The 16,542-nt window shown below is 37.6% G+C and overlaps 3 protein-coding genes and 1 long non-coding RNA gene across 5 annotated transcripts; 2 read left to right on the top strand and 2 right to left on the bottom strand.

Moving 5' to 3' along the window:
- Window positions 1–1,966: 1,966 nt before the first annotated feature.
- Window positions 1,967–7,320, bottom strand: LOC113674428 (tubulin--tyrosine ligase). Of its 2 annotated transcripts, none has more exons than XM_089211615.1 (9): window positions 6,790–7,320; window positions 6,436–6,517; window positions 5,982–6,190; window positions 5,476–5,608; window positions 5,010–5,142; window positions 4,468–4,535; window positions 3,765–3,858; window positions 2,977–3,095; window positions 1,967–2,378 (listed from the first exon to the last, which is right to left on the bottom strand). In XM_089211615.1, exons 1-9 carry the CDS (start codon window positions 6,962–6,964, stop codon window positions 2,228–2,230), a joined length of 1,164 nt encoding a protein of 387 aa, XP_089067741.1. In that variant the 5' UTR covers window positions 6,965–7,320; the 3' UTR covers window positions 1,967–2,227. The 2 variants fall into 2 exon arrangements, with proteins under 2 accessions (XP_089067741.1, XP_089067742.1); XM_089211616.1 differs by having other exon boundaries at window positions 5,476–5,578.
- Window positions 7,321–7,380: 60 nt separating this feature from the next.
- On the top strand, window positions 7,381–9,768 carry LOC113674429 (cofilin/actin-depolymerizing factor homolog). Its single transcript, XM_027190910.2, has 4 exons — window positions 7,381–7,602; window positions 8,105–8,130; window positions 8,360–8,640; window positions 9,339–9,768. Exons 2-4 carry the CDS (start codon window positions 8,128–8,130, stop codon window positions 9,502–9,504), a joined length of 450 nt encoding a protein of 149 aa, XP_027046711.2. The 5' UTR covers window positions 7,381–7,602; window positions 8,105–8,127; the 3' UTR covers window positions 9,505–9,768.
- Window positions 9,603–11,994, bottom strand: LOC149041954 (uncharacterized). Its single transcript, XR_016188213.1, has 3 exons — window positions 11,333–11,994; window positions 10,356–10,441; window positions 9,603–9,730 (listed from the first exon to the last, which is right to left on the bottom strand). It is a non-coding gene; the product is annotated as an uncharacterized LOC149041954 (long non-coding RNA).
- Window positions 11,995–12,106: 112 nt separating this feature from the next.
- Window positions 12,107–15,723, top strand: LOC113674427 (uncharacterized). Its single transcript, XM_027190907.2, has one exon. The coding sequence runs from the start codon at window positions 12,242–12,244 to the stop codon at window positions 14,279–14,281; it is 2,040 nt and encodes a 679-aa protein (XP_027046708.2). The 5' UTR covers window positions 12,107–12,241; the 3' UTR covers window positions 14,282–15,723.
- The last annotated feature ends 819 nt before the right edge of the window (window positions 15,724–16,542 follow it).

Here is a 16,542-nt window from a genome sequence, read left to right as displayed (position 1 = left end):
GGGATTAACCGAATGAAGATCAGAAACAGAGAACTGAAAACTGAATTTTCAATAAGATTCATGTAATCGCTAACTTATATTTTCGGTGTGCTACATGTGAAGGCGACAAACATCGGTTCACGTAGCTTCTATGCAAGGAGAAAAAAAAAATTTTCAACCATGTTTTGACAAAACAGCATTAAAATATGGTTAAATTATTTCCTTTTGGTCATACACATTTTAAGGTTGAAGTTGACGTTGTGGTTGTATAGTCCATCACAGATCCGCTATGGTAGAATTCCTACGACACTTGGTCTGTGACCCGAATTTGAAGTCCTACTTGTCGCATGCCCTAAAGTTGGAACCACGATATCAAGGCAATGACTTGATTGTCAGCGTATGGTAGTTTTTGCCAGTGATAATGTGTTCCTGAGTTTTTCGTCCGTTAAAAGGAAACCACAACACGGCGCGAAAATTGGAATTTCACGGAATTCACAAGAGATGGAACTCCTATCCTACCAGTTGTTGTAAAAAAAAACATTTCTTCGATTTCACTGGCTTTCATTCAAATTTAGTTTCCACAATTCGAGATAACTTTCGCGTTCATATTATTTTCGTTGCAGTAGTTCACGGTTTATTCCTCTATTTCTTTTTCACTTAAAAAAAATTGCGCATCATTTGTAGTGAAGCCATAAATTTTATTGCTCTCTGTTTTCAATACCTGTAGTTATTCAGTTAATCACTGTAGTCCTACGTCCATGTGAAAGATTTTTCGTTGCCAGGACACGAGTATCCTTCAAAGCTATGAGTACAAATGAGTTACAACGAGCCTTTTAATTGACCTGGTTTTCGCTGTGGGGCATGAAAACTTAATGGAGTGTTTCCTTTTCACTCTTTTAGCCAAAGGCTTGCTTGTGGGCTAATATTAATGAGTAAATTTTACCACTTTCTAGTCCTTGCCTGGATAAAGAGCTTGATTTCATGTTACTATTCACTAATCGGCAAAGATATGTTATGCAAAGTTAAAGTGTCATTTTCTCCAAGACTGCTAACAGTCTTTGACCTTTGTCCTTGTTGGATTTCTCAGGGAATCTCGTAGATCAGTAGTTGTTAAAACAGCTTTTCGCCGAAGTGGAGGTGGCTATTGGTTGATATTTATCGATGCTCGAAGCAGCGGGGTACATACCCACCGCTAACTACCGACACTGAGGTGAATTTTTTTTTGTTATAATAGGTATTATACCAAAAAAAGATGATTTAAACTCATTCATTCCTGCAACAACTACATTTTTTCGGGAACAAGTTACTCGCGGGTTGCTCAAAGGTCAGTAATAAAGTATATTCTAAGTTTGAGTATTCAATCAGAGCGCGCCTTCAATACTATTCACTGCTTTATGCATCGTCCGATTCGAAGGATTTAGAAGAAAGATAAACAGATGCGGCTAGTGACTCAATCAGGAGCTTTACTGAATTTCCCAGAGGTACAGCGAATTCGTCATGACTGCCAAGGAGAGCTGACCACATAAAGTTCTGATCAATGTCCCTTTTTCGGAGCCCATATCAAGGCTCGCACGAGGAAGGGTTCTCGTCGCATTTTTTGCATTTTTACGACGAAGGAGCCATGGTGGAAGAGCAGTGACAACAAACTCGTGCAGCTTGACCAGTCTCATTTTCTATCTGTTTCTTGTACTTTATGGGTTTTGACGTACTATGCTTGAGCAGACCCTGTGACATTTTACTAGTGTACTTTAAGACCGATGACTTTTAATCCTACTATAACATGTGAGAATGGTTTGAAGGAACACGAACAATGATTGGAAAATTTGTTGTGTCTGAATCTTCAAGCATTAGGTGCAAATTATTGTATACAAACGGCTTAGTCCAACTAAGTCGACATTTAAAACAACTGGCAGCTGAGAGGGAAGAATAACCATGGGTAGCTGCTGCAGTAGCCTACTTTCTATGCAACTTTCACAAAAACACAATGCCGACACGGCCTTTCTTTTTATTTCGTAGCTTGCAGCCCTTAATGTTACACATTAAAGTTTCGTTTTCAGAAACCGATGTGGGGCTGAAACCCGCAATTTGCCCTATTAAGCTAGACGATCAGCATCTCGAAGCAAACTCATGAGTTTCCTTCTCTATGGTGTGTTTCACACAGTTGGTGAGTTAAATCAACGAGTGTGATCGTTGGATGTTCTGTACGGCAGAAGCAGGATTCAGGCGTGAGGTTACATCGAAATGTTTTTCAAATGATCACAAAGTGTCCCTTTGTCGTATCTTGAGTCTTGCTCTCTGACGAATCACTCTCAAAAGGCTCGTCGTTTCTAGAATCTCTTGGAAAGAGAGGGTCTATGGCTTTTCTCACAAGGTCTTGAGCTAGGTCTGGTAATAATGCCCTAAAATATCACAGAAGAGGAGTCCAGTTTCCAGAAATACTTTGATCAAGCTAAAGCGCCATACCAAGATAATTATCCATGTGCTTAAACCTTCTGTTAGCATAGAAAAATTATGCGATATTAAACCAAGTATTACATTTTTATTATTTAAACAACTAAATCCATACTTGCTGTTGATATTAAGCAGTGAAATTTCTTGTTAACAAGCGCACCGGATATATGCAATTGGAGGCACCGTTCAGTTGCGAATCTCCAGGCGCCTTAAGTCGTGGTCTTGAAAATATTTTTTTCCCGGGAGACTCTTCGGGGTCGCACGTTTTAGCAAATCTGAATTGTAAGATTCGCATAGTCAAGTAATTTGCAAAGTAGTTGCAGTTTATGAGTTGCTGGGAAAAATTGCCCTGCACACACAATGATCAAATTGATCAGGAAGTGCAATCATCCTAGTGAGTTCTGTCCCTGAAAATAGCTGTTGTTGGGAATAGTTTTCACTGACAATAATATTGTCCTTATCAGGATCTACCTCACATAGAAGATCAAACCACACAATTGGCAATTTTATATGTAATGAACACTTCCTGCAACAAATGGTACTTACTTTGCACAAGCAGGAGCCCCATTTACTTCCAGGAGCCAGACATGAAACTGGGCATCAATCATGAAGTCAAACCCAAAGAGTTGAAAACTGTGATAACTCAAACCTTCCGTAGTCAATTCCTGAATATTTAATACAATTTTACTTTAAATAAGTTTGTTTGATTAATAATTCAGCTCTAAACAGAAGTCAAGGCTCAGAATACCAGCATTTCAAGATTTGGTTTCAAGTTCTATTGATAAATAACCACAATGAGGATTTCAAATTTAATCAAATTCAATTCAAATTTACCTAGCTGAAAATAAGCTGTTTTATACCTATCTAAACTCCTTTTGTGGATATGAAAGCGATCTTCACAGTTATGAACACTACTTAAGCAGTAGTGAAAAGAAGGCCTGAAAAAAAAAAATCCAGGCCTGTACGGGATTTGTTAGCTCAGTTGGTAGAGCACTGCACCAGTATCGCAAAGGTCATGGGTTCAAATCCTGTACAGGCCTGAATTTTTTTTTCAGGCCTTCTTTTATCCACAATTCAAATATATGACTTTCATATATTCACAGTCGTTTAAACTCCTTTTGTCCCACCAAGGGCTGACATTTCACAACTCAGCTCATTTAAATGTTGGTTTACTTTACCATGACAATTCAAGAACACATTTTCATCATGAACCAGGTAACCCTTGACAATCACAACATCTATTGTCTTTATTTAACATTTAAGATGTAGGTCACATTTACACTGACTGAGGCAGAAATCACAACAAGCATTGTCATACTATCAAGAATTCTCACCTCTTTGAGCCCAAGCAGGCATTTCTTAACAATGGAATTAATCTGAGGTAAGATTGTCGTAGCAAGAGAAACACCAAAAGTTTCCTCTAGATACCTATATACATAGAACATAATGGCAATAATTAGTAAGGTTGAATCCTAAGACATTAAAAATATGACCTAAAATATGCTTCTAGCAAATGAAATTTATACACTCATCAAGTCAGCAGAAGTGAAGGTGTTTACCAAAGACAAATTACAGTTTTCAAAAATTAGTAAGACAGCAAGTGCATGTTGCACCAATACAATTGCAATTTACTCTTATTTATTTAGCATTATTATTATTTTTTGGTATCTTAAATCTATTTAACAAATAGATTCCAATTTGCCATGCGTCTGTTCAGTCAGATCACAGATGACATCAAATTGAGGTAAGAACAAAAAAGTTGCACACGAGGCGCAGCTGAGTGTGTCACTGATGTTCTTACCACATTTTGACGTCCTCTGTGATCTATTACTGAACAGACACACAGCAACTCGGAATCTATTTGTTTTATATAATAAAGAATTAAAATATACGGAAAAAAAGTTTTAATGATGACATCGTCTATATGTCTGTCCTCCAATACATCAGAAGTAAGAACCAATCAGAATGCTTGCATAATTGAGCTTATTATATAAAACCCAACAGATACCTCTGATTATTAACACAAAAGGTTCTTACCTTGAAAATTCACCATAGAACATTTCATTTCCTTCTTCATATAGTCCAAAATTACCAGAGTATTCCTCCTGAGAATAAATAACTAACACTGCAGAGGATTGGATTTAACTTTTTGAGAGGAAGACAGCCTAAAAATATCAAGTAGTGTTAAGTAGAGTAGTCTGTGCCTGCAAATTATCCTTATGAGCAACACTGATGGCTTAAAGGTTTTTTTTTAAACTCAGGTTTGCCTTGTCAGATACACCACAAATATAGAAAACTGGACTAAAATGATACTGAAACTGAAGGCAGAGACAGAAAAAGTTGACCTGGTCCAAGAAACTTGTGTTACATGGAAAAATGCTAAAATGCCCATGAAAGAAAGAATGGAGAAAGGAAGGAAGAGGAGAATGGAGGAAAAAGAAAGATGGAAGGTCATGTAATCAAATCCTTATAGACTGAGTTGGGCTAAGCTGAAGGGGAAACATTTGGTTCTTGGTCATGCAGTCAGTCTAAACTTACATCCAGCCCTCCTACTCAGTCAATAAGTACACATTATTCACCTGTATACAATGATTTGTCAGATGACTAGTGATATTTTTTAAGTTATCAACATCATATGGTTCAGATGAGGTTCTTAGGACTCCTTCTGAGAAAATATAAATGGTGTATGTATGATCCAGGAGGACCCAGCACCTGAAAGTTAGTAAAAAAAAAAAAATTTAAAGATCTTGAAATATAATTGTTATTGTTATTCTGTGCAATTTTATTGATCGGTTGATTTCAATTGATCCACTTAAACATTGTGGGAGAGATATTTAAATGAATATGACTGTGCATCATCCTTTTTAGCATTCATTTGATGTTTCTGAGTGAAGAGTAATCAATCAAACTCTGTAAGAAATCTTCCATTAATGTGAAAGATAATGATGAGTTTCCGAAGATGACACCTAACATCTCTGTTCTTTACACAGACTTACAATGTGCCACTAAGTGAAAGATGGAATAAAACAATGTTTCAGCACTGACCTTATATCAAATTTTCTGTTTTTATCCAGCAACAAAGGGTTTTCAATGTACTTCTGTACCACAAATCCTTGTGTCTGCTCATCAACAAAAGCCACAATTTCTTCTATGTCATTAGAAATGAAAATGTCCTTCCCTAGTTTATGACCATATAGAAGTATAAAATTCATATTAATTCTGATTCCTTCAGCACTTGATTTCTGGTGAAACATTTTGTTAGAATCTTTATGTTAAGATCTACTGAAGGGCTTAAAATAATATTTTAATATTTCCTAGAGGTAGTTTCAATATTTGATCTGAACATTGAGAATTCACTTGTCAGGTAAACATCAGAAAAGAGGGATTGTTTACATTACATTGGAGATTACTAGAAAACAACCTGAGAAAATGAAATGAAAAATTTTTATACAGTTTGACTTGAGTGTTGGTTCTCCTCCTCCTTTAACTACCTGTAATTAGCTATATATAACTCCACTTGTTTCAAAAAGTCTACGCAACAACAATGTCACCTTTAGCTCCAGATGAAGATTTTGCAATCCAGACTTTCTCCTTAAGGCTGTTGGCAAATGCTTCAAGCTTCTCTCTTTCATCCACATATTTTGCACTGAATTTCATTCTTGAGTCAGATTTTGATTTAAGTTGTGCAGGTAAAATGATAAAGGAAACAGGAATCCATTGATAAGTTTCAGCCTCACTCTGTGTTATTGATCTAACATACCTAAAGGAAAAAAATTGCAATTTACCTTTACATTACAGCCAGTAGAGCCTACTTTTTTCAAGGAATTTACACACATGGGGAATTCTTTTGATTAATCAAAGTGTTTTTAGTGAATTCAAAAAAGTCACTGTTACAAATTTGATTACTAAAGCCAAAAAACTGAGCAAATGGCACTCCTTGTAAAAACTGCATGATTTCATCTTTCATTTGTTCAAATGCAATATCATCCAACTTAATCCACTTACTTCACTAAAGGTACCTTTTTACAGAGAAGATTTTCAGAACCTCTGTAGTAATTGACTGCTTGACACAGCCCTGGAACATGACCTACAAACCAAAATCAAAAGAAGCCTATGTGAACATTTCTATCCCCTTGTTTATTGCCTTTGTGTTTCATTATAACCTTGTCAGATCTAGGTAAGAAGATGCTTCAATTCTGCACGGTCTATATTTCTCTAAAAGACCAATTGCAACTCAATATTTGGTGTAACATTATGTTGCACAATTCTGTGCCTCAAATCCTTTTCAACCATGTGCATCGTAAAACGACATGAAGGAATTGGTCTGATCTTTACAGGGTTTAATACAAATGTAAATACCTAGCCTTGTATAATCTAGTCCTTTCCTTTTCCTCTCTCCAAACATCAAGTTGAACCGTTCGAAATCTTGATGAACTTCTCTCCATTTCGTCATCTCCGATGATCCTTCTAATAACAGGTTTTTAACACAATTATACACTGAACTCTCCTCGTCTCGATTCACTAGTGTGTACATTGCTAAAATTTTAAATATGTGCAGCAAAGCGAATTCATGTTACCCGCCATTTTTTTGTTATTAGAGGACGCCATTATGAATATTCTTAGAAACAGCTGGACGCTTAGCCGGAAGGCTCAGCTGAGCATCCCTTCCCCCCCGTTTCAACTTTCAAAACTAATGGATTTTAAAATGGTTTGGTATATAAATGTTTACAATCAATAAGGACAGTGGTGAGCAATCTACAAGGTCAAAGAAACATAAAACAACGAGAAAAATTTGATACAAAAATTGATCGAGGAAAGAAAAACCAAAACAGAAGTCACGAACAATGAAAAGCTGTGAGAAGGACTAAAATAAAGAGAGCGTTTTGATGCAAAGCGAAAACCAACCAATCAGCAAGCCACTTTTATCTAAATTCTCCAATCAGGAGAGACTTGGCTGCAGGCGCGCCGAGCAGTGGCGGGAAAATTGTAAACTAGACTGAAAAGCTACCTCAGAAACCAATTACCATTAATTTTTCACTTATGAAGCAAATTTAAGTTCAACTTCAGATGTTTTCCATTCTGACTTCACTGATTAATTGAATCTTCGATAAACATACGTCACAGATACACAACAGTCTTTGCTAACAAACTACTACTCCTGCGAATTAAAAGGTAGGCCACTTTTTCTTTCATTAGATTCAAGTAAACTCATCCTATACTTCAAAGTATATTTAAAAGAGTTTAGAGCAAGTGTAAAGCAAGTGTCCGGAAGCTTCAGCAGTCTTAGGCATTCGAAAGAAAGTAAATAATAGGATATTTCGGACAATGTGAAGTACTAGGAAAAATGCATTTTAGGGGAAATGGTGTTTTGCCCTGATTCAGCGGTGTAAACCAAAGTGCACTGCACATGGAAGGTGTTTTCAAAAAGATTTCGTCGAGCCAAAGCTTATGGTGTCTAAATTACAAATATCTAGTCTATTACCTTAGAAATTCCACGTATGTTCCATTTCGCAAGAGATGATGAAATGATTTTTCAGCATTTTGCAAAATTAACTTCTCGACTTTTTCCTTACTTTGTCAATTACAGTTTTGTTAATAAATTCGAAAAGCGTAATTGGAATTAAAATTTGGGACACGACTTACAATAGTTCATCTTTATTTCTTTTTGTTTCAGAGTGAATTTGATCTGCAAAGAACATGGTGAGTACCTTTTTCTGATATGGTGAAACAAAGTTTTGAAATTAGTTTCTTAAAAATCTTAAGCGCCGCATTAGCTTGTAATTTGCTGTGGAAGAATCTTTCTTTTGCGATCAGAGACACGAGGTGGAGGCACAAGAACTTAAACTTTGCTACAGGTACTCAGAAACCAGTAATAAAGATCACAATATCAGATGAAATACTTTTCGATACTTAATTTTCGTGTTTTCAGTCTTCTGGGGTGGAAGTAGACCAAGCTGTCATGGATGCTTTTAATGACATCAAGCTGAAGAAAAGACATGCATACGTGGTAATGATGATCAAAGACAAAAAGAAGATCGTCGTGGAAACCTTGGGAGATAAACTTCCTCTAAACTGCTCTGAATCCCGAAATGAGGACATATTCAACAGCATGAAAAAGTCTTTTGGAAACGAACCTCGTTACATACTTTTTGACTTCTGTTTCACCAGACCGAATCATACTACAGCGCAGAAGTTAGCATTAATCAGTTGGTAAGACTTCTTTCAAAAAAAAATTTTGCTGTATATCCAGTCCTCCTAATGCCTTTCGTGCGAGTATAATATACTTTTTTGCCACATCTTTTATAGTTTCATCTTCTTGGTATCCTGTAAGGAATTTTTATTTGTAAAGAAGACTCAACCGATACTTGTGAACACATCCAATTCTGTAAAGAAAACTTTTTGAATAAGCGTAAAGAGCAATTGCGCACTCTTATTCAAGTAGTAAAAGCACTATAAAAAAAGTTGAGAAGTCATTACCATTATTTTGATGATGATTATTATTATTATCTTTATTTTTAAGTACGGAGTATCTAACTTCGAAGAAGCGCTGGAAATCTAGTTTTTCTGCGCCGGGATTTTAATTTTTCAAAAAGATTTGTTCCTCCCTGATCAATCCGTATTTCTTTTGGTGGTCCGTGAACTTAAAATTTTTTGATCCACCTGAGGTGTGTACGATTTATTTTTGATGATCGCTCGAACTCCTTGCTTCAAAAATACTGAGACAATCTGTTTCCTCCACCTTAAGACTTAAATACGTACGTTTCATTCCTTATTATCCTTTTACAATAATAATAATAATGGTGATGATTAGATGATTAAATGGTAGATGAGTTTCGCACTTAGCTAAGACATGACAATTCCTCATTTTTGTATTAGAGTTTGATTGCCCATTTCTTGTTCTTAAACAGGTGTAATGATGATGTTGCAATCGGCAAAAAGATGATTTACGCCAGTTCAAAAGATGCGTTGAAGAAAAGCTTCACTGGACTGAATATCGAGTTCCAGTGTACAGACCCAACTGAATTTCAACACGCAGAACTGGTGAAAGAAATGATCCATAAAGACAGGGTATAAACCTGATAACACTTTGGAGAGTCACTTCTGAACCCTTACTAATTTGGCTTTTGATGGAAAATATTTTTGCTGTGAATTTAAGGCATGCATTAAAAGATTAGAGACCTTTCTTTAGAAGAAGTTACCTTAATTCTGAAACAACTGCTCGTACATTGTTGAAATATTGCTTCTGTTTCATTTGGCAAAATCCACTTTCCTCATAGTACTGATCATCTTGTTGCGTGATCTATAAAAAAATAAAACAACACTTCTATGCACGGAAAATCAGTGTGTTGTTTGTTACAATAACTCTGAGAAACCACCAAAAAAAGGTGTCACAGACATTAGGGCTGTTTCTGTCACCATTCAGTTCAACCTGGGTTTGAGCCGAGTGGTTGCATAAAACGAACTTCACCGCCGAAGGACCCGAAGCTCGCAAGGGTTGTTAGCAGATAAATTTAAGTCAAGTTTCGAATAAGTCAAGACCAAGTTTCTGCCACGGCCCTTCACCTTCGTTTAGTTGCTTTCGTGGTTCTTGACAATTTTTGCATGAATCAGCTAATTGTTTATGTCACTGGCCATTCCAGACCAAAACACCACCCCTCAAGCTCGACGTTGCCCATAAATGCATTATGAGGATTTTTCTCGACGACCGCTTTCGGTGCAGAGGAAATCACTGTCGCTTCTCTCTTTACAAGTAGGCCATTCATCGCACTTTGTACAGTAAGTGAGTCACGCAGGTCGAAGTATTGAGGTACGATACATTTTAAGATTACAGTCTAACCTGTACTCTCGTACTAATGGGTCATCCCGTAAAGCGGTCGCTTGTCAAGGACCCGAATTTGTTTCCCCCTAATCATTGTAATTTTCACCTCTATTAAGCAACCTTTGAGTGACTTCTAGCGGCCTTTTTGTTTTGTCTCCCACCTGTATTGAACGGCCACTCGAGGCGAAACCACTAAAATAAAATTAAGAAGGATATTTCAAGTAAAATATAATCCATGTTTCTCTCCCGAACCTTGCGAGTTTTTGTACATTAAACGGACAATTATGGCATAAAAAGGCACTTTTTATCGTTTTCTACTCTGTCGAACCTGTAATAAGCGGTAAGCCCACCATTCCGCCTGTGTGACCATACAGGTTTGATTGCACTTTTGGGTGTTTATTCCTGTGAATTATTTTTATTCTATCTGCCCAAAACGACCTGAAGTCCAAAGGTGTATCATAAAACCATCCTCTCCTTGAATAACTCGTTTCATGCGAATTATGCATGTGCTGATAATGGTAACAGGACCGAGCGGAGTCCAATTCGGTCTGTAATCTTACGAGTGATTAACAAAATTGGACGACCGCGAAATGGGAGTCCAATTCATCAATCACGAGTATGATTACAGACACAACTGGACGACAAGAAACCCTGTTACCAATTAATCATAACCGTGACAACAAATACATTTAGGTCAAATATCTCTGGTAGAGACAATATCTAAAGTAAGAAAATTTCTCTATTTGGGAAATTCCTGAATTTTTTCTAAGATAAGTTGCTGTTGCTATGGCTATTGTGATTAACTCTGTGATTCATTACAGAATCGCGCCCATTGAAAAACGTCGCACGGGAAAATGCAAATAAGCTAGAAAAGAGAAAGAGAGCATGCGTAACTTCACGCAGGCCTGTCAATCCGACTGTCAATCATGTAATCCCCCGTGTACGCAGTGTTCGAAAGTATTGTTTCTTGTGCAGACAACCGAAACGTAGCGCTTTTCATCGAAGAAGAATAGACGTAATTAGTGGCGTTATCTTGATTAGGTTATATTGTTTAAAAATCGGTCAGATGTAAAATTAAATTACCTTTCAAATGCCGGGTTTTCAATTTGTGTTAAGACTCAAATGCGGCAGATTTGCGAGGTTCGACCATCAACTTCGCCAAGAAAGCAAAACATCACAGAAATATTCCTTTTAGTAAAATTTCCGTACTGCCCCATACTATCGTAAAACAAATCTGTTTTCCCAATGGTAAAGTATTGTTTTTGTCACTCTATCCAAGAACTGAACGTATAATGTAGTGTGGGGCTGTGCGGAATTTTACCTTTCTTTTTGGCCCGTTATTGCCGTCAGTTTCAGATAACACGTCGGTAGTCTAATTACTTTTCGAAAAGCTTAAGTATACGTTGTAGATTCCCGCTCCACGTAGGTGCACGCTCACGCTCATAAGCTTACGGATGAACACTTCACGCTCTTTTGATATGCAAACGCAGCCCTCGCTCTTTACCGACGAAAAGAGCATTTCGTCACTTTGAAACAATGCTAATTGCTACAATTGTATCTCCATTGTCTCTAAACAGACGCAAAGCGAAATTTTACAACTCCCGTTTGGGAATTTGTCAATTCAGATCTAAAGCGACCGAAGTTGGCGGTGAGCGTTTGCAACCTCATTCTTAGGTCATTGCGCCCGCAAAGCATCATGGGTACCCCACTTTTCTCGGGCGACGCTTTTCAATGGGCGCGATTCCGTAATGTGGTGGATTTAGCTGCGTGAACTCAGAATTATTGGCTACTTCAACTGTCTGATTACAGCTCTACAGAATGATTGGTGAAAAATGAAGCAGCTAATGTACCAATCATGTTTGAGGAAATTGTGATGGTTATGATTATTTGGAAAATCAGGCTTGAAATTATTTTGGCGGGAAATCGATAGCTTGGCACGAGAAACCTGCTTTTGTGTCCCGCCATTCATTGCGCTACATCTTTCAAACCAACATGGCGACCGCCAGTGAAATCGAAAACAGGCTGAGTGTAGCGAATCTTTTCGAGCTACAAGACAATGAGAGACTCGTGGAGTCTAATTCCCATGTTCCTGGCCGAACTATGTTCAAGGGAAGAGACAGCAATACTTTATCTTTGTTAAATGCATTAAGAGTCGAAGGAGAAGCAGGTTTCTGCGATATCATCCTGGAGGTAGAGGGACGTCAGCTGACAACACATCGTTGTGTTTTGGCGGCCAACAGCCAGTTCTTTTACACCATGTTCGGTAGCGGTATGAAGGAATCAAGCCAAAAGATTTTGAGCCTGTATTCAGTTAGTTTTACAGCTATGTCGCTTATTCTCGATTATTTTTATACCCGTGAAATCCTCGTCGATGAGGACAACGTTTTAGATTTGCTACATGCGTCGAGTTTCTTACTTGTAATACCAGTGAAGAACGCCTGTATAGACTTGCTCTCCAAACAGCTTACAAGTGAGAACTGTTTTAGCATTCTTCAGGTAGCAGAGCAGTTTGGTGCGGACGTGCTGGCAAGAAAGGCAAAGAATTTTATCAAGGTAAACTTTTCCATTGTAGTAAAGAATGAAGAATTTGCGTCGATTCTGCAAAATGATTTGGTGTCCTTTATTTCTGATGATGAGATTCAAGTGGAGAAAGAGGAGGAGGTTTATCAATGTGTGTTGAAGTGGGTTGAACATGATGAGGCCAATCGTGCCCCTGCTTTACCGGAGCTACTGAAGCACTTAAGAATGGGTTCTCTTCCAAAAGGATTCCTTCAGTCAAGCAAAGAACCACTTTTGAAGGCAGCTAAAATTCTCACTGTTCCTGCCCCAAAGAAAGTGAAAAAGAGAACATGGACAAGGAAATCCAGAAAAGCAAAGGATATGAAATCTGTTTTAGAGAAGCAGGTGAGGCCATCAACAGAGATGCATGATGTTCTTGTTGGAGTTGGAACTGGAGACTGCCGTAAGGCATTTTGTTACGATTTCAAAAAAAAGGAGCTTTTTTCCATGGCAGACTTGTCACTCTTTGGGTACGATGGACATTTGGCTGTAGTTGGACGGACCCTGTATTTAGTAGGAGAACAAAAGTATGGAACTAAGGGCGTGAAGAAGGTCAGTGCCATGTGTTTAGATGACACAAAGAAACTGTGTTCTACACCAGGAGTTAAAGTTCAACTTGAATGGAAAGTGAAAGCATCCTCTAAAAAACTCGGAGTGAAGGGATCCCTTGTTGCCTTTCATGAGCTTTTGTACTACATTGGTGGATGGCAAACATCTGGTTGCTGTGGTACAGTGGAGTGTTACAATCCAGAATTGGATGAGTGGAGTACTTGTGCAGGACTTGATACACCCAGATGTTTTACTGGCTGTGTTGCAACTGAGTCTCACATTTACATTGTTGGTGGAGGGACAAGTTATAATAGAAATACAACACTTTCTAGTGTTGAAAGGTATGACCCAGATAAGGATTCTTGGTCTTATGTTGCTCATTTGAGAGAAGCCAGGTCAATGCCAGGGTGCGTGTTCTGGGGTGACAAGATCTATGCCATTGGAGGAATTGATCCAAGTGGAGTTCAAACCACCAGCTGCGAGGTGTATGCCCCTAGAATCAACGAATGGCACACCATTGCAAAACTGCCCTACCCTCATTGTCCAGTCAACAATGTTATCATTGTTAAAAACCAGGTTACTGTTCCTCTCCAACCTGAGACCACATCCTTCTCCTGCGATGCTGTGAAGTACAATGTAAGGTCCAACAAGTGGCAGAAAGTGAAAAACCTCACCATAAGTGACAAGATAGGCTCCTTTAACCTCCAAACCATTAAGTTACCACAACTGATTTTACAAAGAATGTGTAAAGAATATTGGCCAACAGATTTCTTTGCAGATTGGAGAGATTCTGATGATGAGGATGATGCCTATTTTGACAGTGATAGTGAAACTTCAAGTTTTGACTGGAATTGGAATTCAGCTAGTGATTTTGATGATTACCATATAGAGTCTGGAGGTGAATTTGAACATTTGTTTTTCTAACCAATGTCAAATTTTCCTAAACCCTGAAGATACAGGTGATGCAGGATATGCCTCTGGCTGCTTAAATACTCTAACCCCTAAAAACTGTTTTGCATTTTCCCTTTAAATTGCCAAGCATCTTGGTGTAAATTGGTTCAGAGAATTTGGGGTTACTAAAGAGAAACATCCTTGAGCTTATAGCTTATATGTTGTCGTCTTAAGCTGGCTTTAAACTTAGTGTTAATGTAGGAAGGAGTTACCTGTCAACCACTGAGTGGAGTAAAGGGTTGTGATTTCTCTTTGGATATAACTACAAGAATGTGTAGCCAATGGCTGTGATTTTTTCAATGTTTTAATCTGGCCTGAGGTTGTAGATTGGTATTGAGTTTGCTTGTAGGTCTAGATATGTGATTGGAATTGAGTTCTCTTAATGCCAGATTGACTTTTCATAATATTTTAACAAGTTACATAGGACAAGAAAAATTAGCTGGTAGCTGGTTAGGGTTGATTAGTGCTGATTTACTGATTAGTGCCAAATTGAGCTTTCATAATATTCCAATAAGTTGCATAGAACAAGGAAAATTGACTGATTGTTCTCCTAAGGTAATGGTGTTGGTTTAGACTTGAATTTTGGAGCTCTAAGAGTAAGGATGCCTTAAACTTGTGGCAAAGCTATAATGTACTTTTCTTAACTGGTTTTTTCAACTTCCTTGTTATACATTTTTTTTTTTGTGATTGAGAACTTTTGCATGCAAGTGAAGAATTGTTCATTAGAATAGCACAAACCCACATGAGCCACCATTGCTCTGTGAAGCAGAAGAAAGAAGCAATTAATCATGTTGAATAGTTTTGTTAAAAGACGTCAGACTACCAGTGCTTTGGAGAGATTTTGGTTGCAGTGGTTAACAGAAGATTTTTTCAGATATTTCACAAAATGTCCCCTGGTTGGTGACCAAGCTTTTGTTTTTTTTAAATCTGCTTTTGTTTTTTAATCTGCAGTCCATTATTTTACTTCAGGTGGCCAAATGGCAGCCTTGTAATGAGTTAAGCTTGGAGCCTTGGCAGTGTTACTGTTAATGTAATATTTGTTTGTGTGGTCAATTGATTTGGTCATGTTTATTGTTGAAGATACTTTAATCAGTTTTATCAACATATCTTTGTTGTAAAAGAGGCTGCTTTTAATTTTTTAACATTTTATTGGCCAATAAAAAAAACCTTAGGCAAAAAAGAGAAATTGGAAAGTGGATTTAGTTATTTGAAATACTTAAGCAGATTAGGATGTCATCAATATAAATACAACTTTTTTTGTCTGGTGTTAATTATTGAGGAGCTTAGTATTTTGTTAATATGTTGTTTGTAATTTAGGACTAAGAGCTAAATAGACTTTCACATCTTTCTATTTCTGGAGAGAAATTAAATGTTTCTCATTCAAAGATAAGCTATTAAATTGGTAAAAGGCTGTATTTACATTTGTTCTACTTGTCTTCTTCAGTCAAACCATTTAAAGCTCACACAATCATTATTGGAATATGTCAAATTTCCTCGTTCTCATCCTTCGTGAGGGTAAAAAGCTTGACTTGACTCAGCCTTTTTAAGAGAGATTTCTCCTGGGAAAAGGTAAATTGGGATGAAAATAAATCTGGAAGGGGAGAGTGGAAATAGAGTACAAAACTTATTGGATAAATAGCATGATAAGTACATTAATGAAATTAAAGCTGAGCGAAACGGTAGTCCAGAGGAAGATTTCAGTACTAACTTTTCAACTTCAACCAAAGAGGGAGAGAAAATGCATGCAAGAGAAATTTTAATGACAGGAAGGTACAGCACTTTCCTCCATTCTGTTAAGCTTATGTTGGAAGGCATGCTAGAAACAATGGTAGACTGAACTTTTAACGAAAACCAGTTCCCCTTTTGTGCTTGAGATGTCTTCAGATTCGTTTTTCAAATCCAGTCGCCTTCAACCACAAATCTTTAGTCCTCTTTACTCCGCGGCATTTCTGTGATATCTCATTCAAGCGCGCGCAATATAGAACAGTTTGTATCTAGGATACTTTTACGCAACGACTCTGAGGGCTGCATTGAGAAATGAGCGTTATTGAACTCTCGGTCATTAGACACAAGTGGAGAAAATAGTGGGGGACGGGCAAAGAGAAAACGAGGGAGCTGTTCCCGTGACAATTACATTCGAAGTTCGCGGGCTTTTTGCCTACCACGACGGACTGGAGGGGGAAACAGGCCATCTCCTCTGATGATCCAAGGCCTTCTTAAATAATGAAGAAGTA

This window comes from Pocillopora damicornis, chromosome 7, assembly GCF_964200805.1.
Source record: "Pocillopora damicornis chromosome 7, jaPocDami1.2, whole genome shotgun sequence".
In the NCBI taxonomy this organism is placed as follows: domain Eukaryota; kingdom Metazoa; phylum Cnidaria; class Anthozoa; order Scleractinia; family Pocilloporidae; genus Pocillopora; species Pocillopora damicornis.
The sequence above is the reverse complement of the archived record's forward strand: the minus strand, read 5'-3'. Positions and strand labels throughout refer to the sequence as shown.